At 39.1% G+C, this 27,970-nt stretch overlaps 1 protein-coding gene across 1 annotated transcript in view; it reads right to left on the reverse strand.

The window, feature by feature from the left end:
• Positions 1-27,970, reverse strand: part of LOC122808195 (complement C1s subcomponent-like) — a 625,556-nt gene that overhangs the window by 382,725 nt on the left and 214,861 nt on the right. Inside the window, exons 4-6 of the mRNA XM_044079162.1 lie at positions 19,401-19,597; positions 18,660-18,804; positions 17,794-17,928 (exon numbers count right to left, since the gene is read on the reverse strand). Of these exons, the coding sequence (XP_043935097.1) occupies positions 17,794-17,928; positions 18,660-18,804; positions 19,401-19,597 (477 nt within the window). The remainder of the gene's footprint in view (positions 1-17,793; positions 17,929-18,659; positions 18,805-19,400; positions 19,598-27,970) is intronic.

Genomic DNA, 27,970 nt, shown 5'->3' on the forward strand with positions numbered 1-27,970 from the left:
CTGATGTAGTTGCTGACCTATGACCATGTGTCCAACGTCCTACTCCAACCACATGTTCAAGCACAGACATTGCCCAGTTAAGGACTGTCAATGTCTCACCCCCACCGTCTATGCACTACATCAGTAAATTGACATAAGCCATCACTAATGTCATGGAGGGAGTCATGCATAGCAGGCAGTGTGGCATCCATGACCCTGAGCATCCATCTGGTGTACCATTCACAATGCCACTATGATGGACTGAAACATGTGTCGGGTGACAAGTGGTGTGACATCTCTGACAAGTGCTAGATGGGCAGCTTCCCTGTCTATCTGCCTGTGTAGATTCTCACCAGATCTTTGGCTATGAGTAGTGTCTACAGTCACAGATGCCATAGTTGCCATAGTGGTCACACTCCCCTGTTCAATGCCACCACCCTCTGACTGCCCAATTTCTGTGGCTGCTGGGGACCGGGTATGTGTGGGCATACTGACTGTGTGCGGGGACATTGGGGGGTGGAAGTGGGATGTCAACCAATGGGACAGAGTCAGCCCCTGACTACCCCACCTTTGTCTCATAATGGCCACCATCATCATCAGAGTCCAATGAGACACTGACATCAGGTTGTGAGGGGGACACACTCCAACCCCTATCATCACCTGTGATGGGAAGATAACATGACTACAATAATTCCTGCACTATAATGTCTGCTGATCCACACACACACACACACACACACACACACACACACACACACACACACACACACACACACACACACACACAAACACATATACAGGTGCAGTAGCAGCTATGTCCAGTTAATGTAGATAGTACTATACACCTGTGAGATATGTGACAAGTCAGAATATGTGATGGCCCTCCAGCTAAAATACAGTATACCTATTTACACAATAGTAATGCATTCCTCTATAGGAGACTGGATACACCTTTACAAAAATATAAGCTAATATGTTACAGTTCCTGCAAATGTGCTACTGTGATTACTGATGTGATGCACTGCAGTGAACCCTACCACAAGTGAACATGCACATATTTCAATATGGTTAAGCTTACTAGTAGTGTTCATGGCACACCAATTGCCCTTAGCATGCCTAGGGTATAGATGAGCCATAAAAAGATAATTCCACACTCACCGGCTACATGTTGATGGTCCCAGACACACCAGAGGTACCTATGGATTTGTGCGGGAGAGGTATTTTCAGCAGACAACCATGTGGCATTGGTACAGAATATGTGCATTTATCAGCATGTACAGTACAAACTGTGAAACTACCCAAATTGCTGTCATTCACAATATGTATGCACACATGTGCATTACAAAACCCCACCCACAAATGCAGATTGACCTGATACATGTGTACAGGTATGCAGAGGCAGCCACTGTGAATACTAAAGTATTAATATGAGGACCACTATAGGCTTTCCTGGACACTCCTTGGCTGTGGACTCTGTGCCACCCACCTCCAAGACATATGTTGTGATACTTTGTTGTGAGCTGGTGGCTAAACCCAGGTTTGCAAGGAACTCCTCTGTGGCTGAGAGTGGGGGTTATGTAGCAGGCAATACACTGGTGCCAGCATGGTCTCTGGCCACAGCTGCAGCCCTTTGCCATGCATGATGTATTAAATCTGCAGCACGGTGTCAGACCTGTTCATAGTTCCTGTCCTGGTACAAGGTCTGCCTACAGTGCAGCGTGTTCTTGCTGGTTATGGCACCACCTTGACAACAGCACCCACTGATGTAGTCTCATGGCATCAATAATGGGAGTGGTCTTAGCTTCTGAGAAAGGTGGATTGTGATGTGCATACATCCCACCTGAAAGACATGAAGAAGGGAACACATCACATGACTGCATACATTGCTCACCATTATGTATATACCCTGCACATCCACTTTTGCCTGCACTATCCACTGCTAGCTCCCATATCATACCTAGCCATCTATCAGCACAGTATGTATGTGGCTAGCAGCAACATAGTGGCAATACAGCGTGCATTGCCCTCCTGTTCCTGATGTTTCGTGCTACTTGCTACATGTGCTATGAGGTATTCAGATCATTTACCTGTTGCACCTATTACTGCTTGTTGATAGCCTGTTTACATGGTATGCTGGGGTGTCAACCTCCTACTGTTGTAGTAAGCACCTGGGGTGTAGGCCCACCCCATAGATATCCCTGGCATCCCTTCCTCAGATTCTGGACTATATGGCTGGACAATGCCCTACAGTTTCTCTTGCCAGTGTGGTTGATATAGGTGTCCTGGCACAATGTAGCATCTGCCTCATGTACATGGATGGACAACCATCTACAAATACCACCAAGGGACACACTGTGTGAGGGGATGCAATGACGGTAGGAACCTGCAGTCCATGCTGTCTCCCTGTTAAGGTTGCATATCTGTCCCCAAACAGGTTGTCAACACAAACAGTACACCTCACACACCACCCAAACCTACACAACACACACACATACACACACACACACACACACACACACACACACACACACACACACACACACACACACACACACACACACACACACACACACACACACACACACACACAGACACACACATGCAGCAGTCCTCAACATACACATCCACAAACAAAGGAGACCTCTGATGCAAAGCCACACATGAGCAACACAGCCGTACACAGCACATACTACACATGGCCACACACCTGTGTCCCACAGCAACCCAGGCATCAGCACATGTCAAACATGTTACACATAGGCGACTCCATTGTGAGACACACTGATGTGCCTGTCACCTGGCTGTATATGTGAATGGTCACAGTTACTTGTGTGCCAGATGACAGACTTCACCATATCACACATGCACTGCTGTCTCTCACAAACAGGTACTGTCATGGGTTTGTCACAGTCCATGATGGTGTGCCTGACCTGACATGTACATTCCTGGACTATAGGCAGTGAGACATGAGTGACATACTGATTATGTGTCCCATGCATGTATGTCCCTAGCCTTATGCAGGATTTCACTGTCACCCAGACTGAGGCTCCAATACAATCAGGAAATGATTGACCTTAACATGTGGCTTTTAAACTATGATACACCAGGGGCTTCCAGTACCTGTGAGTCTGGGATGATATGGTCAACAGCCCATGATGCTCTGCAAGTGATGGCCTCCATCTGTCTTCACTGGCCTCCATGAATCTGGCAATGGTTCTCACCACCCCCATAGTGACTCCATTAGTAAAAGTGGTGAAATTATCACTACCAACATACAACTGTTACAGCAGCACACAGTGAAGGCCATGCTGCTAAATGCTAGGGGTGTACACATGACTGCCCTCATTGCAAGCAATCTTAACCCTGGGAAATTCACACATCAGTGCAGTCACATATACATGGTTCAAAGCTGAAGAGAGCACCCCAGCCTTACCTGGTTAATCAGCCTATCAAACATTCAGAACCCAAAGTGTAGCCAGTAATGCTATGGGACATGGGGTTTCAGTATAAGAAACACATACACACCTCCACTCTGTACAGCCAGTAAGATGCAGAGGGGGCATTGCAGGGCAGTTAGCCATTGCCAGCACACCTATTTAACTCATAGCTAGCTACCAGCCACCACATGTGACCAGGAAACCCAATCAGCCTATATGGACCTCATCAATTGTATTATGATTCGGGTCTGTACCCTCATCCTGGGTCAGTTGAATGACCCAAACATACATTGGAAGACATATCTATGCCAGCACACAAATGACCAGAGAGCCATCAACAGTGGAATTACAAACACCTTGATGCAGCTAGGGGCTACACCTGCATGAGGTGAATGCATTTTGCAGTTGATAGTACACCACAAAGGTTATCACTGCAGCATCCCTACAGTGTCATCCTCCATATCAAAGCAACCATCATGCTGTCATGTTTACAGTCACCATCTCCCACAATACCATTCTAGCTAGGGTCAGCCATACATACATCTCCAATGTGAAGTACATCCTCCTGGGGGGTATACACAGCCTCACAGCACCCAAAATCTGATTAAGGACTGGCACCAATATCGACACATACACACAACTGCTATATGTGCATTTGTATAGATGCATGGAGTCAAGTATGCCTGACAGGACTACATCATCCTCTGCTAGGATATGTACACCTGTCTAGTGGACATCTGCAATACATAATGTCTATAACAAGGATGACATACTGCTGTCTGAGACAATGTAGCGGCCGGTGCCCATATTGGAGCAATGTCTCCTTAGAGTAAATACTACTCACTAGAGTAAATACTACTCACTATATTATAAGCCTAGCACTTGTTCTCAATACTTCTCTACTAAGTAAGCACTCTCGTACTAAGTAAAGCACTACATCTACTTACCACCCCTGTGAATATCCACTTCCCTTAAAGGTGCAGCACTCCCTTATACTGTTCTAGCATGTCGAGTGGTAGATTACTGGCGTCGTCTCCAATTCAGCTGGTCAATCTGGGTATCTTGAGACAATGCTACAATTGTCTCATGTACACAGACAACCATCTCCTCCTCCCAACAAACACAAATACATGTGAAAGATGCAACTATATAGCCAAACAGGAGGCTGAACTCTCTCAACTCAGGGCTGGCATGACCAGACAGGAGGAGATGGCAACCACACACACAACAATCCCAGTCCCACATATACCTACCACAACTGCAAACCAAACACATAAAAACACAAAGACATACTTGGAGGCTCTAATAAAAAACTTACCAAAACAACAGAGGCTCCCAAAGCAGACATCCAAAAATTCACCACCTCAAAACAAAACACATGCAACACATACTTCGATAAATCAGTGTGTCAACCAATCACAGCCCTTAAGGCCAAACACCTTGCCTGATATACTAGTAATAGGTGACTCTATAGTCAGACACACTGATGTCCCGCTGACTAGGCTGAACAAGGAGAAGGTGACTGTGAGCTGTCTATCAGGAGCTAGGATCCGCCACATAACACACACACTCAAGTCACTCCAAAGCAAGTACAAATATGACTCCGTCATTGTCCATGCTGGTGTGAATGACCTGAGATGTACCTCCCTGGACTACATGAAAAGAGACATAGTGGAGCTCTCCGATTATGTAGCCCAGGCTGGTATGACCCTGACCCTGAGCAGTATCCTGCCCTCACCAAGAATGATACCACAATACAAAGACAAGATGATCAGCTTTAACAATTGGCTCAAGTACTGGTATCATTATAAGGGGATCCAATGTCTGTCTGCCTGCGATGACATGTTGGACAAGCCATGCTGCTTCACAAGGGATAGCTTACACCTGTCACCACTGGGCTTCCGGATATTGGCTAAGGCTCTTGCCATCCCCATAGTGCCTTTTTTAGGCAAGGCTCAAAAGACAAACCCACCTCCTTAGAAAACAAAAATGGAAAAAAAACTAAGGGTAATGCTGCTCAATGCCAGAAGTCTAAATCTCAAGATGCAGGCACTTGATGCACTCCTCAGCATGGAGAACATCGACGTCTGTGCAGTAACTGAAACCTGGTTCAAGGCTCCAGAGACCACCCCAGCACTACCAGGCTATACCTCATATCATGCTTTTCGGCCCCAAAACCCAGGCCGAACCATAAAGGGAGGGGGAGTGTCCATATTCATCAAGGACACCCACACCTCCAGGTTAGTAGCAACACATGAAGCATCAGAGATCATACAGGTGCAACTAACCATAGGCAAAACTGCTATACAACTGGTAGCATGTTGCAGACCACCCTCCCAATCTCAAGAACCCCACTCAGCCTTCCTGAAGACATTGGAGGATATGAATGTATCACAAAATACCACCATACTGGGAGACTTCAACTACCCAAACATAGATTGGGTACATTACTCTAGCCCTAATACCATAGCCCAAAGGTTCCTGGAATTCATAAATTCAAATGCACTGGAACAACTAGTCACCTCTCCCACTAAGGGAGATAATATACTAGACCTGATCATCACAAACATGGGGACAAAATGCTCCACACCAGAAGTATACCCCTCACTAGTGAGCTCTGACCACAAACTAATCACCCTGGATATACATATCCCACCTCCATCCCCAGCACAAAAGACCACAGTGAAAAACTTCTCAAAAGCAGACTTCACTCTTCTTAAGACTGAGATGGTATCCTTTAAGTCCACTGTGCCAGTGGATACCACATCCCACAATGCCGAATCCTTCACAAATGCTTTCTATGGACATCTCCAAGAATGCATGGATCATGCAATCCCAAACAAATCCAAGTCCCTCTCCACCAAAGGTAAGCGTCCTGTCTGGTGGACCTCAGCCATAAACAAATTGTATAACAAAAGAAGGAGGCTACTGCACGTCAGAGCAAAATCCCATGAAGGGAAGACATCTCTGATCAACATTAGCAGAAAACTACATTCTCTCATAAAAACATCCAAGGCCAACTTTGAGAGAAAAATCGCTAAGGACACTAAAGATAACCACAAAGCCTTCTTCAGCTATGTTAGAAACCTGGGTGGAAACCCTCAGATATGCTCAGAGTTGGTTCACAACAACATAAAATACACTGAACCCACAGATATTGCCAACATTCTGGCTGACAGGTTCAGTGCAAATTTCTCCCCTCCTTCACCCCCAAAAGAAGAAATACTTATCCCAGCTGAATGTAATCTCTCTGTCATCTCAGATGTCCAAGTGAGAACCGCCATAAACAAAGCAAAAAACACAGCATCAATGGGACCTGATGGTATCCCAGGTTGTGTGTTACGTGAACTCCAAGAGGAGCTAAACCCACACATAAAAATGCTATTTAACCTTAGCCTTACTTCGGGATATGTACGTGAACACTGGCGTACAGCAACAGTGGTCCCACTCCACAAGGGGGGGGTGCCTCTACAGACCCTGGAAACTGCCGCCCCATAAGCTTAACCAGCCTTTTCTGCAAAGCTATGGAAAGAATCATTATGGAACTCATAAACAGAGACATAGGGGACCTACAGACGCTTGACCCCACCCAGTTCGGCTTTGTAAAGGGCAGATCCTGCCTTTTAAACCTGGTTGACTTTTTCAAAACAGTCACTAGAGCCATTGATGAGGGCAAAGCAGTCCATACAGCATACCTGGACTTGGCTAAGGCCCTTCACACAATACCCCACTCAGACATCATAGATAAGCTCAACATCTTAAAAGTAAACCCTTATGTCACTAGATGGGTTGCAAACTGGCTAAAGGACAGAACCCATAAAGTTAAAATCGCTGGAGCAATGTCAGACTCAAAGCCAGTCACAAGTGGTGTCCCACAGAGATCTGTCCTGGGACCCCTCTTGTTCAGCATTTATTTCTCAGATGTTAAAGCAAACATGGGAGGGCTGTGGCTGACAAAGTTCACAGATGACTGCAAACTAGGTGCCATAGTCGATACACCAGCAGACACACACATCCTACAAAAAGGCCTCACAGAAACGGACAACTGGTGCCGGAGTCACGGCCTTAAACTAAATGCCAAAAAATGTATAGTCATCCCCTTTGGGAAAAACAGTACCCACAAATTATCACATAGACAGCAACCCACTGAGTACGGAAAAAGTAATCAGAGACCTAGGGACCCAAGGCGGCAGCGACCTCTCATTTAACACCCACGTTGCCAAAGTGGTTAGAAAAACATTCTACCTTGCACACCTCATCATGAAGGGATTCACATCCAGATCCAAGGATGTCATTGTGCCCCTATATTCCTCCCTCATCAGACCCATGATTGAGTACAATGCCCCATTTGGTATGTACCTCACCCGGCAGTTGCAACAGCTGGAGAGACCACAAAAGTACCTCACCAAGAGGATCAAGGGTCTCCAACATATGTCTTATTCTGCCAGACTAAAGAAACTTCAGCTCTATTCAGTAGCATACCACCTGCTCAGAGGTGATCTCTGCCTGATGTACAAGGTCATGTCCAATCAGGATCTGATGGACATGCTCCACCTCAAAAAATCCAAATCCATCAGGACCACGAGAGCTAAAGACTTAAACCTCGGCACAAGTATGAATAGTACATGCTGGAGGGATAGATTCATAACCCAGAGGCTTCCCATGCTTTGGAACAAGATCCCAGTTCATATTAGGCAGAGCCCCTCACTGACTCTTTTCAAGAGAAATCTTGATGAGTGGATGGGAGATCGTAAGTTTACCCCAGGGGTCACATCTGTGTCACTGCTAGACAGGGGCACAGTAAACTAATTCTGTTATATAAGGAGACCTTCATTGTGTCACTACTAGACAGAGGCACAGTATTCTAAATTTATTCTGTACATTTTTGTACCATTTCATGGAGTGGCAAAAGCCACATCACTATGGCTAGGCTTACAAATGCCCCAGGGCAGATAACCTAGTACTATACTATGAAACTATGAAACTATGAAATGGGATCAGTCATGGAAACCTGCACAACAGACACAGAGCTTACATTGTCGATATCCACTACAGACAATGATCTCCTCTACCGCACATATGTCTGAAACATCACAGGAAGCACCTGCATCTACTCACTTGTGGTGGTCAAGGACACCAGCTGTACCAGTGCTGTAGGTATTGCATACTGGATGCCTGACAGAGTCAGTGTAGGCTTCACCCCCTGTCTTCCCCATCAGTGCATCGGGATGTCCACAGTACTTCCCCCATCTCCTATATGTAGGGAACAGGTCACCACTGCTATGTGAAAGTCATAGTATACATCTGCCATGGGAGCCTATCAGATTACAGGATGCATCCTACATAACCGCAACCATAACCTTGTAACACTATAAGGCACTATATTCAAAGGAGGCCTGACTACTGCCTTTGTCCCAGCCATTTGAAAGACAATCACTGTCACCCCTTTAGATTAAGGTAGAGCATCTGCCACTCAGTCACATGATAGACCTAGCATCCTAACTAGGCTGCTCTCCAAACTCATAGCATAGTTTATACTGAACACCATTAACAAGGACATTGTTGACCTGCACACACTCCATCATGCACAGTTATGCTTTGTCAAGGAAGGGTTCATGTCTATTAAACTCGGTTGACCTCTATGACACAGATACCAAGGCCATGGATGGTGGGGGGGGGTGACAGTGCAAACTGCCTACCTTGATCTGGACAAAGTCTTTGACAGTATAACCAACCTGCCGATAATAGATATACACTCCCAAGTATTCATCACACCATATGTTATCATAGGGTAGCATGCTGGTGCAGTGACATGACCCACCTATTCCTCATAGGGGAATCTACCTCAAGCAGTTGACCCATAACTAGTGGTGTAACCTGCTATTCTGTGTTTGGGCCTCTGTTATGTGTGATGTACACTTCTGAGGTGCAGGTAACCGCCATTGGCCTATGGGCGATCATGTCTGCAGATCAATGCATGCTGTGTGTCATCACTGGATTCCCTAGTGATGTGGAGATCTGCCTAGGAGGGTATCACACAGATAAATGACTGTTGCCAGACACATGGCCTCAGGCCACATACCAGGAAATGCAGTGCCAACCCCTTTGATGAGAGTGACATCCCCACATATTATCACAGTACTAACTACATCCTAGGCAGGCAATCAGTCATGAGGGATCTGTGGACACAGGTCTTTGGAAACATGATGTTTCACCACAATGTTGCTTCTGTTGTAAGCTACACCTTCTACAGGGCCCACCTCATATATAAGGGTATGTCACCAAGGGACATGGGGTCAGAACATCCCTGTATTCCACATAATAAGGCCTATTATTGTGTATAATTCCCTGCTCATCATTCACATCACACCGCACATGCAGCAGCTGGGGACATGGCAGAGTTTCCCCACCAGGGAATAGCAGGGCCTCAAACATCTACCATAAACAGATAGGCAATACGCCAACCCCCTACCTGGTTTCATACATACTCCTCAGAGGTGACCTCTCTGTGGCATGCAAGACAATCACAGATTCAACATTGCTGGGACTGCTACACAAGTGCAACTCATGCTCCACTCTGTTAACACACACACACATGCCCTCACCCTGGTGTGTGGCAGGAATTGGGCTTGTTGGCAGCTCAGATGTGTGTCCCACACACTTACTCTGCTGTGGAATGGTCAAACTGTCCACATCAGGCAGGGTAGCTATTTACACCTTTGCAGGCAGAACCTGGATAACTGGATGGTTAACTGCACATACACCCATGGGATACCACCTCTCTCCCTGTTGGACTGGGGGATCAGGTGCTGCCTTGCATAGACATGGGCTAACATCTGGCCAAGGCATATGGGTGCTCAGGGGCCATAGCTTAGTAAGCTCATATGGTACCAGGTATACCAGTTATGGCCTGAGTGCTGTGACAACTGTGTTGTTATGTATCCACACCCAACACTGCCATCAACTGAGGTGTGTCCCCTATGGGCAACATTACAGCACCATGTCATACAGCCTACATTCGACAAATAGGTGAGTGGTACTACAAGTGCAAGTGGACATTCCAGCAACATCTGTGCTACACAATAATTGCGAGCAGTACATATGTAGCGTAGGGTGTCCTCCTCATAGGTGTATGACATCTGCAGCACCCAGATGTTTTCAGAATGTGTACATGTACCTGATATATGTAGACCCCCTGGCAGACAAATGTAGATTTCTGTAAACCAGTTGGACAATACGGGATGGTTGTCCCCAGAGTGTTGGGAATGTGTCTGTGACATGCTAGACTCCTTGGAACACAGTAATGGTACATTAATATCTGGTACTTCCCTTACATTGTATGCTCTGCATGTACACACTGCTGCTAAAGCAAAGCCAGTGTCCCCCACTACTACTGCATATAATCTGCTGTCTTGCTGCAGAGGTCACCAGGTATGCTATCCATAGGTGTCAAGGAATGACACACAGGTGTGGAGTACACAGTAACCTAGCCAGAGTATGTCAGGAATGGTGAGGGGCACATGGACAATCTCTGAACTAAGCCTGTATGACATTCACACACTGAGAGGGGCATACTGATAGTACATGTTGTGATATGCCAGTTGTATCCACCAGTACTTAGTGTCACTATTGTACAAGAGGCAATCCAGTAGCATGCATATGTGAGCTGACCATTACTGGTGTGACTCAGGAACCAGAGCTGTGATCTATGTCACTGCAGACAGAGCCAAAAGGGAAGGCTGTAGGTGCTGGACAGCAGACTAACAGCAACATGTCATTCCAAGATATGTTGCTGAGACCTATTGTTGAAATTCCTATCTCTCACGACTGCATCCCCCAATCTGCATTCCATTACATGCTTAATTCTATGACATACAGTGGATATAAAAAGTGTACACACCCCTGTTAAAATGCCAGGTTTTTGTGATATAAAAAATGAGACCACAATAAATCATTTCAAAACTTTTCCCACCTTTAATGTGACCTATAACCTGTACAATTCAATTTAAAAGCAAACAAATCTGTTAGGGAAAAATTATAAAATTAAAAAAGTACAATAATCTGGTTGCATAAGTGTGCACATCCTTACCTTAAACTAATACTTTATTGAAGCACTGCGCCGTGCCACACAAACCCACTCAGCTATGCTTAAACTTGATCTTTTGAAATAAAATTAAAAGCATCCTGTTTCTATTTTTAGATGTCTGGCACGTGTTTATTGCTAAGCACTGAGCCGCACAAACATAAAAAAAAAAAAATAGTAAAAAATAACAATAAAAGGGACAATACATTTTCATATTTAATTTCACTGCCATATGGTACAGCGGGTGTGTTATGGACACTGTAACATACCCCCTACATATACATTTTCCAATTGGCCAAGGACTCACATTTACTATAATATTTTAGTGCCATACAACACAGTGCAGGAGGTGTGTTATGGACACGGTAACACACCCCTACATATGTAATTTTTACAACAGGGCAAGGACACACTTATATTTCATATTGTAATGCCATCCGGCACTTTGACAGTGCAGGGGGTGTATTATATATCTCTGAGCACTGTAACACACCCCCTACACTGATTCAGTAACAGTGTACATGGCTCTCCATCGGTAGTGCACCTTCATTAATATGCATGGCATGCTGCTGAGTGGGAGCTCTAGACATGGCCACAGTACACTCCATGTAGGACTTGCACTATTCCTACATGGAGTTTATTAAATCTGGGGGGGTTATCTTTTAGACATTGAAAGAAAAGAGTATTCTGTTTTTTATTGCCTTTATCAGCTTGTCTCGAGAGAAACATGAGAACCAGATACACAGTTGCCTTCAGCTACAGGTTTCTCATGTTGTACTGTGAATATTTATTTTTTAGAAGAAAATGTTTCATTATATTCAGTGTTCTTTTATTACAGCTATTCCCCTATGTAAAAGTAAGAAAAACATATATGTTTAACTTATATTGTGATAATTTTTTCCAGAATTTCTTCTCTTTTTACATTGTAGCGCCTACATTTCTTAAAACTGAACAAGAAGAAAGAAAGAAAGAAGGAAAAAAGTTTACTTTAGTATCCCCATTACATAGAAAAATAACTAACAAAGCTTTATTTATAACATGCAGTATATATCATGTTTTTTTAAAACACTCAAGAAAAAAACTGTTTTACTTACATTAATTTCTTTCCTTTCTCTTCCCCTCTCTTTAATGTTCTTCCAAACATTAATGACATGAAGTAGGTCATATGCTTTGGAGCCCTCTATAAGTCAAAAATTTCCAATATTTCCAAGTTTTCATTTTCAATTCCCACCATATTTCACAAAAGTGACTGAAGCTTTGTAATCCCACATTTATTCATTGATTTCTGAGTTGCTGTGTTTTCTTGTTTATCTCCACCTCCCAAACACTGTCTCTGAATGATTTTCAACATACTCGTGATTCATCTAGTCAACTCCTGTGCTTTTTTCCTGTCTCTCAATCATTTTCCTTTGGAACATTGGAAAAGGTTTCCTTGGCTTTGTCTGTCTATGAACCTTATTATCAGAAGAATAAGAAGCAGAATCCCTTTCTGTTTAATACCTCACTTTTTGTTGGACAAACTTTTATATTTCACCCTTATCAGGTTCTGCATCAAAAATGATTTTGTCTCTCCAGGAAAAAAAATATTCTGAAGATAGCTGAATACAGCATCTTGAATCTCACACCTACTTCTCAGCAGTCCCTCATTGCTGAAATAAATGTATTCCCTTTCTGCCTGGTGCACAATGAGTAATCATTTTCCATAGACACTCTGCTGTCTTCAACTTTTAGTACTTTGTCCTTCTCCCACAGATTTGTCAGAATCAGCTCTTTCAGGTGACATTGCATCTTTACCAGTAGAGGTTGTGGCTGCTTTCACATGGCCAGGTTTGGAGCATACACACAATGTGTCCTTTCAATTAAAAGCTCCTGCTGTGGAATACCATTCAAGTTCTTTACTTGTGATTTCATAAAATTAATATAGTCTGTTCCTTCCATTTACTCTGGTGCAGTAGAAAATCTCAAGTTTTCCCAACATGCTCTTTCCTCTAATTTTCCTCTAATTCTGCCAGGTTTCTGAAACAACTCTTCTTGAGCAGTTTCATATACAGCTAGCCCTTTCTTCATTTTAATATCTATTTTTTGCAGTTTTATCAGCTCATCTGAATATCTGTTTAAAGAGTCTTCCTTTTTTCACTTTTTATTATTTGAGTTGAAAGGTGATATACTCATTTAGTGTTTTGTTTATTTTATTCATCTTTGAGCACATTTGACTTATTTTTACCTCTAGCTCACTGGAAGTTATGTCTTGCACTAAAGCTGTAGCTTGAACTGCTTTTTGGTGAACGGCTGCAGGATTCTTCCCACCCAGTGTTTTCTCCTCACCTTTTGTGACTGATTTTCTTTCAGGTTCCCTAAATTTCTTCTTTACTGACATCCTTACTAGCCAGTATCTGAAATTTACCCAAAAAGAAACATTCACTGACTCCCTTTTCTATGTTTCTGTATTCACATATGGAGATCTGAAATTAAGCTATTACTTAGTATGTAGATATTGTGGAAGTCTCTCAAGTGGAGAATTCCTAATCTCATTTTAACTCATCAGAAAAACTAATATTCCATTGATCCAAAACAAAAAAACATGCTCTTTCTGACAAAACAAAAACTAAGGAAATATTCCTCCATACTATAAATTCCTTAACACAGAAATGCCACAATTGAAATTATTAAGTCATTTAAATACATGGGACTCTGGCTAGATCATTCTCTCAGCTTTTCTCTACAGTTAGACAATACAAGGAAGAAAATAAATCTCCCCCTTCAACTCAAAACTCACCAGAACCACAATAGAGAAAGGTGTTTTACTGGTCCATGTAGACTATGACCTTCTCTTAATAACATATGGCTTTTTATTCCTCCTGCAGTAAGAAGGCATCTGACATTATTCACATTTTGGTGGTCAGCTGTAGCCTACACCTCTACCCAACTGCTAAATCTGCAACCATGCCAGTGAAATACTTTATTGAACTTCAATAATAAAGCAAAGTGACTACACTGCTTTATAAACTTTTTATTCTTTCAGCTTCAGTATAAAATTAGTCATAAAGTAATCAATGTATTTGGGAATCAAATTCTAAGCCTAATCTATGCAACTCAAGCATTTGCTTTTGTTCACCCTAGGTTCATATACGATATCATCAAAGCAAATGTCTAACTCTGTCTTAAACATTGTAAGGGTATTTGAGTTCCTCATATGAAAGGGTAATATATTTTACAGCCTTCCTGCCCTAAAATGGAAAAGGGAATGCTGAAAGTTAATTTGCATAAAGGATAAAACACCAATAAGTTAATTGTTTCTTGCATTTAACATATGTATTATAAAAGATGTACCTAGTGTTACAGCAAAAGCATTTTTTAAACATTTATATGTTAATGTAATATCACCCCTCATAAGTCTATGCCTCATGGGGTAAAGGGGATGATGTTTCAATCTGCCTTTATGTAGAAGTGCCTAACAAATGTAATTAGCATTGGAAGAGATCTTTGTACTCTTTTTAACCTTTTATAATTGTGAGAAATTATAAATGCAGGAACCACAGTACTGTGACAGCAGTCTTATATTGGATTTACAGAATGGAATCAAGACTGCACTCATCCTGCTGGAGATACAACTAAGCACATTCCTGAGAACATTCCTAAGTATATCATCTGATCATCTTATATTGTTTAGATGTTTCTCAAAATAAAGTCAGTTATCTACAAATCCCTGCTATATCCTGAAACTACTAGAATCAAAAATTCCATAGTAATACAATAATAACATGACATGCATACAGGTTCTTGTTATCCACTTAACTATTGACAAGGTATAAAAACATTTCTGTTCAGGAGAGACTTACAGGAAGAGACCATTAGCTGATGAATTACTTGCGTTCAGTCATACATTGTACGAATGGAAATTAAGAGATATGAGATGATAAAGTGCTTTAGCAATTCATAACCTTAAACCTCTAGCTAATTCAGTGACGTCAACACATCAAAGTATCAAGCCTGTAAATGTTTCAGATACACCCATATATATATATATATATATATATATATATATATATATATATATATATATATATATACACACACACGCATATCTGTATAGAATATATATGGGTCTATGGCATTTCATTGAAAAACTAATTTCTTTGATTTTTTTTAATGAAATGAACTTTTTGTTGACACATAGAGTTCCAATATAAGCAAACCCATACACATCCCCACACGCGCCACACACATATGAACACACATGCTCTCATATAAATGACTATATTAGTGTTTGCAGCTAGACAAAATTCATTAGGACACATTTAGTCTAATGACAGAGTAGCACTCATTTTTAGTCAAAAGGCTATTGCCTCAAATCACTAAACCAGTCAATAAAGGAAAACAGTTTTCCCTTTTTAATTTTTTTGATTGGTGGAAAAAAAAGTCCACTAAATTGCAGGTATACTGTGCCTGCATCACAGTACCATTAGATAAAGGAGTGGCTTGTACTCTAATGTGTAGGCCTGAGGTTAGACGTGGGGTGGGTTAGGGTTAGGTTAGAGGTGGGGTGGGTTAGGGTTAACAAACATAATTAAGGCAGCCCCCATACGTCTGTATGCTAAAAGTAATGCTACCCCTACCCCTACATTTACCGCAGCATTACACATCAGGATACTAACCACCCTTTCCCTATCAGTATGCACACACACACACACACACACACACACACACACACACACACACACACACACACACACACACACACACACACACACACACACATATGCATACACACCACAGATATTCGTATACAAGTGCAACACTAAAGTTATCCCTTTCCTTAGATTTTACTCTAACCTTATCTATGAAAACTTATATATAGATACTCAACTCAAATGCCAAAAAGTTCTGCATGATCCTTACTAACCGATCCTACTTTCCCCACTTTTGATGTTGCAGAATTTGATTTTTCCTGCCCTTTATGTATAATGCATTTGACTGATTCTGACATAAAATTGACATTCGATAAAGTTTACAAATTAAGCATGTTGACATTCGATAAAGTTTACAAATTAAGCATGTTGATGAATAGTATGGTACCTATAGAGATATATATATATATATATATATATATATATATATATATATATATATATGTGTGCGTGTGTGTGTGTGTGTGTGTGTGTGTGTGTGTGTGTGTGCGTATAAATAGATAGATATCTACATATACAACATATCTATGTGTGTATAGATAGATATCTACATATATATATTTGTGTGTATAGATATCTATGTATATATCTATGTGCGTATATATGTATATGTATATGTGTATATATATATATATATATATATATATATATAGATATATATATATATATATATATGTGTGTGTGTGTGTGTGTGTGTGTGTGTATAGATAGATATATACATATACAGTATATCTATGTGTGTATAGATAGATATCTACATATATATCGTTGTGTGTATAGATATCTACGTATATATCTATGTGTGTAGTATGTGTGTGTGTATATATATATATATATATATATATATATATATATATATATATATATATGTATGTATACAATTATTATTTACATTTTTTTTTTACAATTTCAGTTTATCAGTAACTTTTAAATACTACTTCTGTATATGATGAATTGAATGCATGCCCCAGTATTACTCACAAAAACAACTTCATAGCCTTCGTTACAGGTGACCTTCACAACATCTTTAAACACATACTTCAATCTGGCAGGTTCCATTCTGCTTTTGGGAGTTACTCCCATTGGGCATGGTCTTGCTGTTGAGAACAATAAAGATCAAAAAACATCACGCAAGAGCAAAGTTTGAGAGACAAGAAAATAATCACTTTAGGGTGACAGCAATGGTTCGAACAGCTGTATTAAGTTTTCTATGAACATGTGATTGCAGAAGTCAAAATAAAACTGAATATATTCTTGAACAGTTACCATTCATCATTGTTAGGGGAATTAGTACTAAAGTCAGTAAAAATGTTTACAGTTTCATTGCTTATATAGGTAATTTGCATTAAATGTAAAACAGTAGGGCTCACTGGATTTTAAGATATTAAACAGTATTATAAATCCACATTCATTGGAACAATACATACTTTAAATGTACTTATTTTATTTTTATTGTATTCTTTTAACTGGGATAAAGTACTGATCTCAGTGGACCATTTTCAGGCTCAACATGGGTATATAGCAATACTGAAGAGTATACATAACCTGCATTTAAATATTAACTTGCATTTGTTTTCTAGGGTAGAGCACTGGATCTTTTTCATACTCGGCCCAGGAGCAGAGTCTGGGTAAGTGATTTGATCAGAATCAAACAGATAGGCAATGGAAGCTGAGGGAATCAAACCCTGCTCCACAGGAAATAGCTTAACAGCTACTACTGCCTCTAAGCCAACAGCCATGCCTGAAATAATAACAAGTAAGAGAAAGTACAGCAATGTCATGCAAGTTAGTAATTATAATGTGATTTCGGGATAATGGTCTGGAGAAAATACATGAAGAAAATGTTTTATTAAATGCATTATATACACTATTTACAATTGTATGCATTATTTACAGTTGTCCATAGCCTAATTTATAGAATAATGGGAATTATAAAGTTAGAAAGTGGAAAACACTAGAGGGGTATAATAACGTATAGGCATGAGAGAAGATGGTGTCTGAGTAGGAGGTCAGTGGGAAATGCTGTGATAAATATTAGAGCTAAGGTGAGACATAGTTGTTTTTTTCTGCAATATATTGGGATTGCAGATATAGTGTATGCCTACAATTTCCCCACAGGCATAGTTTATGTATGGCCTGGGACAACTACACCAAGCCATTTCACCCTGTCTTAGGTAAACAGGCTTTGCTTCATTATTCATCATGCTCTGAGGTGGCTCCTACAACCAGGGTTATCTAGGTCATAGCTTTGTTTCTCCTTTCTACAGAGCTAATCAGTAATACATAATTACTTTTCTTTGCTAAGAATCAATAAGTTAACATAAGACATATAGGTTTTGGAGTGCTGTCTCACTTCAGAATAACTTCATTGTTGCCCATAAAGCCAACTGCATCCAGATCTTATAAAAACAAATGCTATGAGATGTGGATTTAGGGAGCCATATAAGGTAAAGATGTAGACAGCATGCGTACCTGATGCCTTATACCTGATCTTCCAGCCTTTATTATCTCCTGATCCATCTGTGTCAAATTTTATTTTAATTCTGTTAATGCGCGTTTCAATGGGACTTACTGGTTTTTCGCAGTATGGTCCAAATGTAGTTTTACCAGCTTCAATCTATAAAGAAGATACATCCATGATCATGCTTTTGTATCATACAATAAAACAATTTTCACAGGATGATTAAGATAAAGGATGCGATGTGTTCCAACAATTATTTATTATGGGCAAATGCTTTTTCACAGCAATGATTCCACTAAAATCTACATTCTTCATTAACTATTTTTTTTTTCAAATTCAGGAAAAATCACGTCACAAAAAAAGAACAGAAAACAAAATCTACACGCTATCTAATTATTTCATTGATTAACTAAAATGTGTCTTGGACCAACTTGGTTTATTTTCACAAGTAACTAACTCCTCCATAAGGGGAGGCACAGTAATCAAAATGAAATCTGCCAACATAAACTGGTACTTCAATAATATTTTAAAATAGCTACCACCCTACCCCTCCTAATTCACTTCAAAGCACTAAGGTGTTATGGAATTCTCAACTATTGATTTTCTTTCACTTCAAGAAAACAGAGCTAACATCATTACTCGTATTGTTCTTATAGTTAATAATAAGAACTTAATTTCCATATTTTAAGATGTAGGTTACTGCACCTTTACATATAAAATAACAAAGAAAAACAATTAAAAAAGTAACAAACCTTAAGTACATCCTGACTGCATTTTGCATCTTCACCTTTCTCAACATCAAACAGGTCTTCAAAATACAAAACCACTTGATATCCATCTTCCAGTTGGACCTTGTACTCACATTTAGAATTCTCTGGATATGTCTCTGGGTACCCTGGACTGGTAATCACTCCTGCTAGCTCAGTGTAGACATCTACACTGCAGTTCACTAAAGGAACAAACACAATCAATGCAATTATGCAGTACAGTTCTGTGTAAGCATACTTAGCATCAGAGTAGATGTTCAAGCAGAGCACCATTATGAAATTTTTAAATATAGGAAAATTAATGCACTTTATAAGCATTTGAAAGACTGTTCTAATGGGAGATTTTTATTTTGGGTGTTAGAGAAAGTTGAACCAAACCTGAGGGGTTGACAATGGGAAACTTTATTGGACTACTGTGAATTGTTATGACAACTGCAGTTAAATGCAAAGACAACCTTGGGTCTTAATGGGCAACTTTCACTGGGTCCTGCATTAAAAATGAGGGCTGCTAAGTCGTGATGGAAAATGCATAAAAATTTTGTTTCAAATGAAAAATGGTTTTAGGAATAAGTGTGAACTGTGAAAATACTGTTTGTTGTTTTTAAAAATGTGCTTTTATTAATATTATTTTGCTATGAATTTTGTATTCATTTTAACAATACTAGTTTGGATTTTGTAATGGCAGGAAATGATGTAAATGTTTTGCCCAATGATTTTTTCTTTATTTGTGGCATGACTAGTATAAATCAAATGGAAAATTGAGTGTCTTTATTCTAATGAAGTCTTCTAGTAAGATGACAACACAAAATTTTGTGGAATAAAATCTTATGATATACTACTGTTCCCACTCTTGGAATTTTTCTGAAGGATAGCATCAACAAATTATTTATATATACCATCATTTTCCTGTCAAACCTTTGCTTAGAAAATTCTTTACCTTGGATACAGAGTGAGTGACAGAAAAACAAGTTATCAGGACGGGTCTACTTTACAATCTCAAAATACTGAAAATCTCGAGTTTCAGTATTTCAGTATTTCGGGTCCAGAATGTCGAAAGTGCATTTTTTCAAAACTGCTCTTTGTCGAATCTTAGTTTACCAAATCTGTGTTGGGTTTGATGTGGTGTGTAATTTAGTACGCGCTGTCCATTTAAGGTTTGTGTGGTATGGCAGCTGATGTTCATTCTGTACAGAGATTCAGGTAGGTGTTCAGTTTCTAAGGGTTTTACTGTAAATGTATTAATTTTTAATTGTTGTGGGGAGTTGTCGATATAGGTTGGGGTAGGTAGGTAGGTAGGTTAAAGTGCATGTGTGTAATTGCTGAATGTGATGATTTTTGTACATGTATAGAGTGTGTGCGTGTGTGTGTGTGTGTGTGTGTGTGTGTGTGTGTGTGTGTGTCTGTGTGTGTGTGTGTGTGTGTGTGTGTGTGTGTGTGTGTGTGTGTGTGTGTGTGTGTGTGTGTGTGTGTGTGTGTGTGTATTAGTGAGTATAAATAAGTGGGAGTGTAGGGAAGGTGTGTGCTCCTTTTTGTTTGAGTTAGTGTGAACTCAGAATTGGTATATATAAGCAGCAGAGGTGGGGGCACAGCCCCCACATGGGTGGTGCAGGGGCACTTGCCTCCTGCAGAAACATATGGTGGTGTTATAGGTTTTAGTTATGTATTGTTTATGTGTTGTTTTCAGGGGTTGATATTTATTTTTGTTTTATGAAATCTTTGGCGTCGCTACAAATGGTATATTAGTTACCTACGCCTGTTGCTTGTTCTAAGAGTGTAATCTGATGTCATGGCTTTCAATAATTGTAGTTATGATACTTTTCCATAAAACAGCTACTTGGAATACCGGCGTCTCCCACGTGGTGTTCTTTTCGTCCTGCAGGCTCATTCCACTCCCCTACCCTACCCCCAATTCCCATCCACCCCCAGTGCTGTTAAACTTAAACATAACAAGCCACACCCACGTAATTAATCTCCCTATCACCTTAGACTTCTAATTGAGAACTCCTCCCATAACTAACTATCTCCTTAATCATCCCCACCCTTTTTTACTAAGGTACAATTATCCCCTCTAAACTTCCAGACCACACCTTATTTATTTACTTTATCTTACTTTTTACATTACCTCACTAAACCTACTTTCCAAAATTACCTTCTTACATAACTCTAACCTTAAAAATTATATTTTTTATAACTTCTTCATTACTATTCCTAACTTTACCCTACACCCTATCCCTCTATGAGCACTTCTCTCTAGTTAATAATAAACATCCCCACCAACAAACTGTACCAAACTCCCATCTCAGCTCCCTATCCCATAGCAATATAACCTCCACTTCAGTTTACTTACTCCCAAAGTTTCATAGATCTTCTCATATTGCCTACCTCCACAGCAAGTTATGCTCACCCAAGTACTTTAAAAAAACAAAGACTGTACTAAAACATCCTATTCATGTTTTATTAGATGGAGATATTCATCCTAATCCTGGCCTTAATCAACAAATTTACAATAACCAACAAAATATCAATAATCCACAAACACAAACATCTAATAGAATTTCTACCTCCACACAATTAGTTAATTTAACATCCGTAGCATTAACAACAAACTCAGTCAATTACATGCTCTTTTACAAGTTCATGCATTTGATATCCTTTGTCTTACAGAAACTTGGTTAAAACCCTCTACTCATGACCTAGAAATAACCCCACCTGGATACAACATCCTCAGATGTGACCGTACTTCCAAAAAGGGTGGTGGTGTAGCTATCTTGTATAAATCAGAACTTCAAGTTTCATCCTATAATGTACCTGTACCTCCTAATACCAATGCCAAAACCCTTACTATTAAACTACAACTTAATAAATCTAAATCTATTTTTATAATCTGTACCTATATCCCACCTGGAAATAATACTAATACTCTTGAAAACATTCTTAGTAGCCTTTCCACCCTACTTCCTCAAGAAACAATAGTACTAGGTGACTTTAATATTGACTGGACTACCTGTAGCTCCCCTAATCCTAAGACCCACATTAATCTTTATGGTTTCACCCAAATAATAAACACCCCCACAAGAATCCACAAACCTAGTAATAAAGAAACCACTCTTGACTGGCTCCTTGTAAATAGTCATCCTGAAACCTATATACCAGGAACACTACCTGATGACATTAGCGACCATATTTTAACCTATATAATAAGGCAAAAGGCTCATAATCCTACCAATAACACCTTTATAACCTTTCGTACAAAAAAACACTTCCAAGTAGATAGCTTTCAAAATGAATTAAAAGCCTGTAACTGGTCACCTCTGAAACACCTCAAACTAGATGAAGCTGTTTCTTACTTTAATACTAAATTCCTACAAATCCTGGATCTCCATGCCCCCCTTCAATCCTCCAGAGTCAGGACCAAAGCAGCTCGATGGCTCACACAACAAACCAAGGAAAAAATGTTCCTACAAAATAAAATATTGGCCAAATGGAGAGCCACTAAGAGCTCTGCAGACCATCTACTTTTTAAACAGCTAAGAAATGCAACCAAAAAGGACATTATCATAGACAAAAACAATTATTATCTCCACCTTCAACAATCTCATACAAAAAACCCACAAAAGTTCTGGTCAGGCATCAATAAACTTCTCCGACCAGGACATTCCAAAACTCCAGCCCCAGCTTCAATTCCTCATAACAATCCTTTGTAAATAGCTGATGCCTTCAATAATTACTTCACTGAAATTATTCAAAATCTTGCAAAGACACTCCCTCCCAGTCCTCCCAACCCTTTACAAAACATAAACAGTTCAGTGCCCTCCTTCCACATACAACCTGTACCAACATCCTTTATCTACAAACTCCTTCAAAAACTTAAGCCTTGTACCCCTTCTGCTGACCACCTGCCAGATGAATATCTTCAAATAGCTTCCAAAGTCATAGCTTATCCCATATCCATCCTTATAAACTGTACCATCACAGAAGGTAACATCCCATCCATATGGAAAGTCTCCCACATTATCCCTTTACATAAAGGAGGCAACTCCACTGATATCTCCAATTTCCATCCAATTGCATTACTCTCCCCACTTGCCAAAATAATGGAAAAATGTATTCACCATCAACTACTTCGACACCTGCTCGACAACAATTTGCTTGCCAACTGCCAGCACAGCTTTAGGCCCTTTCATAGTACAACCACTGCCCTGCTAACTTTTGCTGACTGTATAAACAGAAATTGAAATAATAATTATCTGTCTTCCGCATTATTTATTGACCTATCAAAAGCCTTTGATATGGTTAACCACGACTTACTAATTAGTGTACTAAAAGCACAATCTCTTGACCCTCAAGCAATACTTTGGTTTACATCCTATCTAAAAAACAGACATTAAGCAGTGCACTGGGATAATAACCTATCCACACCCCTCCCCATAAACATTAGAGTCCCACAAGGCTCTATATTAGGCCCTCTTTTATTTTCCATTTTTATTAATAACCTTAATACTGTTTTTCCTCAAGCCACCTGTATTCAATATGCCGATGACTCTACTCTAATATGTTCTTCTAATTCATCTATCTCTCTTCAAACCCTTACCCAAACAGTATTTAACACTGTTGAAAATTGGTTTTATGACCATTGCCTCCTCCTTAACCCCAAAAAAACAAAATTGTTACTTTTTCTCCCACCCAAAAGTCTCCATCTATCCATTTCACAATTACCTCTAACAACGGTACCACTATTTCCCCTGATACTACGACACATCTCCTGGGCATTACTATATATAATAACCTCAGCTATGATGATCATATCAACAATACTATACTGATGGTCAATAAAAAACTTGGCTCCTTGTACAGAATTAAACCTTACCTCACACCTCTAGCTAGAACCACCATTGCCCAGACCCACCTCACTTCTACCCTATTCTATGCTTCTGCTATATATACCAATCTATCAAAATCTAATCTAAGTAAGCTTGAAACTAGCTATAACAATATAACAAGATTTGCCACTGGTGCCCCTTTTAGAACCCACCACTGTCACAACCTTAAATAACTCGGGTGGTCTGAAATACAAACCAGCTGGTGTATAATCAACTAGTGATCACACAAAAAAATCCTTCATCACCCAAATAATACTCCAATCCTCTCTAACCTAATCACCCCATATAAAAATCTTGTGACACTTCATTCAGCTAATAAGTTACTAATTACCAATATCAAATCTAATAATAAAGCTGGAGATTCCCTTTTTACCAATGTTGTGCGAAAAATATGGAACAAGCTTCCTATGTCACTCACAGCTTTCTCATCTATATCTCTCTGCAAAAAACACCTCAAAGAACTTATGAAAAATCATTGGCTCTGTCCCTGCACTAAACCTGACTGAACCTTACTTTTCCTATTACTAACTCTTTTTGCCATATGCCCTCCTTATGGGTGTTGTCCCCTCTCTAAATTTAATCCTAGACGCTAACTTTATTCCAGCCCTCATGTGTAACATTTGTTCTCTACCCTCAACTTGTGTTCCCCTACTTTGACTTACAAATGGCAACATTAGAACCTCAAGTGTACCTGTACCTCCTTATATCTAAAACCCATGCAAAGACTCTAAACTACTTTTCCTCTTCTTAGACAAACTTTTTATTTAATTATAACCCATACACTATTAAATTTTCTTATATAGTAGAACTTTAGTAACTTTTAAGTATTACATATAGTAATTTTGCTATATTTGGAGCTTATCTCCACATGAAAGCTATTAGTGTAAGTAGTGAATATTTATTTTGTAATTTTTATTTTCTAATTTCTATTTTGTAATTTTATTATGTTTGGAGATTATCTCCCTGGGCCTCTACTGAAAATGGACATGTATCTAGCTTGAGTAGCCCAGTCAACAAATATAAAATAAATAAATAAATAAATAAATAAATACAATTCGATATTGTGAGTGTTCATGATTGTGTAGTTTCATGTTTATTAGTTTTTGATATTTTAGTCTCAAAATACTGAAATTGAGATTTTAGTATTTCAAAATTAAAAAGTGGACCCATCAGGACTAATCCATGAGAAAGGATTTTCAGACTACCTTAACCAACATTCAAAAACTATCATTGAAATGGACAAAAAAGATAATAAACTGGACAACTTTAAAGAAAAATTCTCAAAGCAAATGGAACAAATACAAGAGTCTCAACAGAAAATTCAAATGTTGGAGATAGAAGATGCTTTAAATGTGGAGATTAAAAAAGAAGAAAATCACACTGAATTCATACTGAGTCAAAATACATTACTTTTGAGCAAAATAGATGACTTAGAAAACATGTCTTGGAGAAACAAAATCTGTATCTTTGGTTTGCCTGAGAAAATAAAAGGTGGAAGTATGACAAACTTCTTAACATCCTGGCTCCCTAAAATTCTTGATTTACCAGAGGGAATGCCATCATCTAAAAAACTCCACGTCTAAGATCTGCTACTGCAAGATTGTTTTCTACACAAGACAAAAAATTAATCCTGAAAACAGCCTGGACAAAATCTCCTATCAATCTTGAAAATAAACTAATAACATTTGGCAATGACTATTTTTCTGCAGTGATTTCTTAGAAAAAAAGCTTTCTTTCTTTAATTAAAGACTTAGAGAAAAGATAGATTAAAGACCACCTGCTTTTTCCAACCAGACTTGAAATATTATTTTCAGATGAAATTAAAATCTTTCATCAGGCTGACAACTCTATGACATTTTTGAAAACAAAAAAATATAATTGAACAGAGAGAAGATATAGATTGGAATGGCATCTCCTATGTGGAAAGAAATAATTGGAAAACTATTGAAAGAAAGAAGAAATTAAAAGAAAAATGACTCCTTATTCAAATACTAATAGTAGTCTGTTTGGCTTACAATCTTATCTGCTTAACATTAACTGCAAATCATCCTTTCTTAGCATATTGATAATCGAAAAGGAGGTCTACTTGGTTTAGTTGATTTTCATTTCACTGAATTTCATTTCACCCCAACCACTTCGCTGAAAACTCAAATTACTGAAATCTCATTTCACTGAACTCCAGTTAGTATATATGGCACTGTGTAGAGTATTGTAAGGCAAGTAAAAGGTATGTGCCCTGTTCTCCACTGTAGTGTGATCCTGGAATTAGTATGTATAGTTGGGGGGGTGTGGCCGCCCAGTTAATTTGAGTACATATTGTCTTCTGGAGACAGTCATTGGTGTTGCAACTATGCATGTCTATTGTTTAAAATGTATTGTTCTGAAGTTTTTGATAAAATACAATATAAAACAAAAAAGGTGGGAGGGTGTAGGCTGTGCCGCCACATCCCCCCAAACTATATATACTAACTCCAGGATCACACTACAGTGGAGAAAAGAACATATACCTTTTATTTGCCTTACAGTACTTCTACGCAGTGCCATATACACTAAGTTCAGTTCAGTGAAATGAGATTCAGTGAAATGAGTTTTCAGTGAAATGAGTTTTCAGTAATTTGTGTTTTCAGTGAAGTGGTCAGTGTGAAATGAAATTCAGTGAAATGAGATTTAATGAAACAAAGTAGAACTATATATATATATATATATATATATATATATATATATATATATATATATATATATATATATATATATATATATATATACTGACACATACATTTAATATTCACATATAATAATTTTAATAATTATATAGCAATGCTATTTAGACTGTATGCAAGTTTCCTAAATATACACTATCCTAAAGTTATTATACTGAAACACCTACATTGTGATCTAGAGAGATAATAGTACACTTTCAAAAGGTATGCTTTCCACTGATTAATATACTGAGCTATATAATGCATTTTATTTCTTGTGTCTTTTTCTGCTCCTTTTTTTATTTTTAGTATGATAAAAGAAAAACAGTACCTGGTGGAAACACTTTATTAAAAGAAGCACAAAAAGATGAGCACTTTCACAACAAGATGTTGCTTCATCAGATCTAGACCAATTTCAGAAATGTTTGGTCTTTTTATTTTTATTATTATTTCCTCATAACTTATTATGTTAATTAAAGTTGTTGCTTATAATAGAGTTATATAAATATCAATAATAATTACAAAGGAGGAAGGTGGGGAGGGGAGAGAAGAATGTAAAGCTGTTAACTGTTTATCGCTATGTTTATATTTATGGCTTGATTGACTAAAATTAAAACAGTAAGAGCAAGGCCAGATTCACTAAATGTACACTGTTCTGAGTGAACAGACAACACAGACATAATACACACCTTCTTCCTCCTAATTTTAGTTTTCTTACTAATATTCTTGCAGCTTTGAATATTGACAGGGAGTCATTAAGGTTACCACAAAGTAGGCTACATGTGCACTTAGTGTAATCTTTCTGCATGACTAGAAAGCACAAAAATGTGATAAGTATTTTATTGAATACAACTCATGTACATAGTGTACATTTAGTGTACAGTTAGTGCAAGCTTTTTTGAATCTGGCCCCAAGTATTTTTATAATCTAATACTTCTGGTGATACTTGAGGGGTGGGGGTGTCCTAAACTAATTA

Source organism: Protopterus annectens, chromosome 8.part0 (genome assembly GCF_019279795.1).
Source record: "Protopterus annectens isolate FY-2018-M chromosome 8.part0, PAN1.0, whole genome shotgun sequence".
Lineage (NCBI taxonomy): Eukaryota > Metazoa > Chordata > Ceratodontiformes > Protopteridae > Protopterus > Protopterus annectens.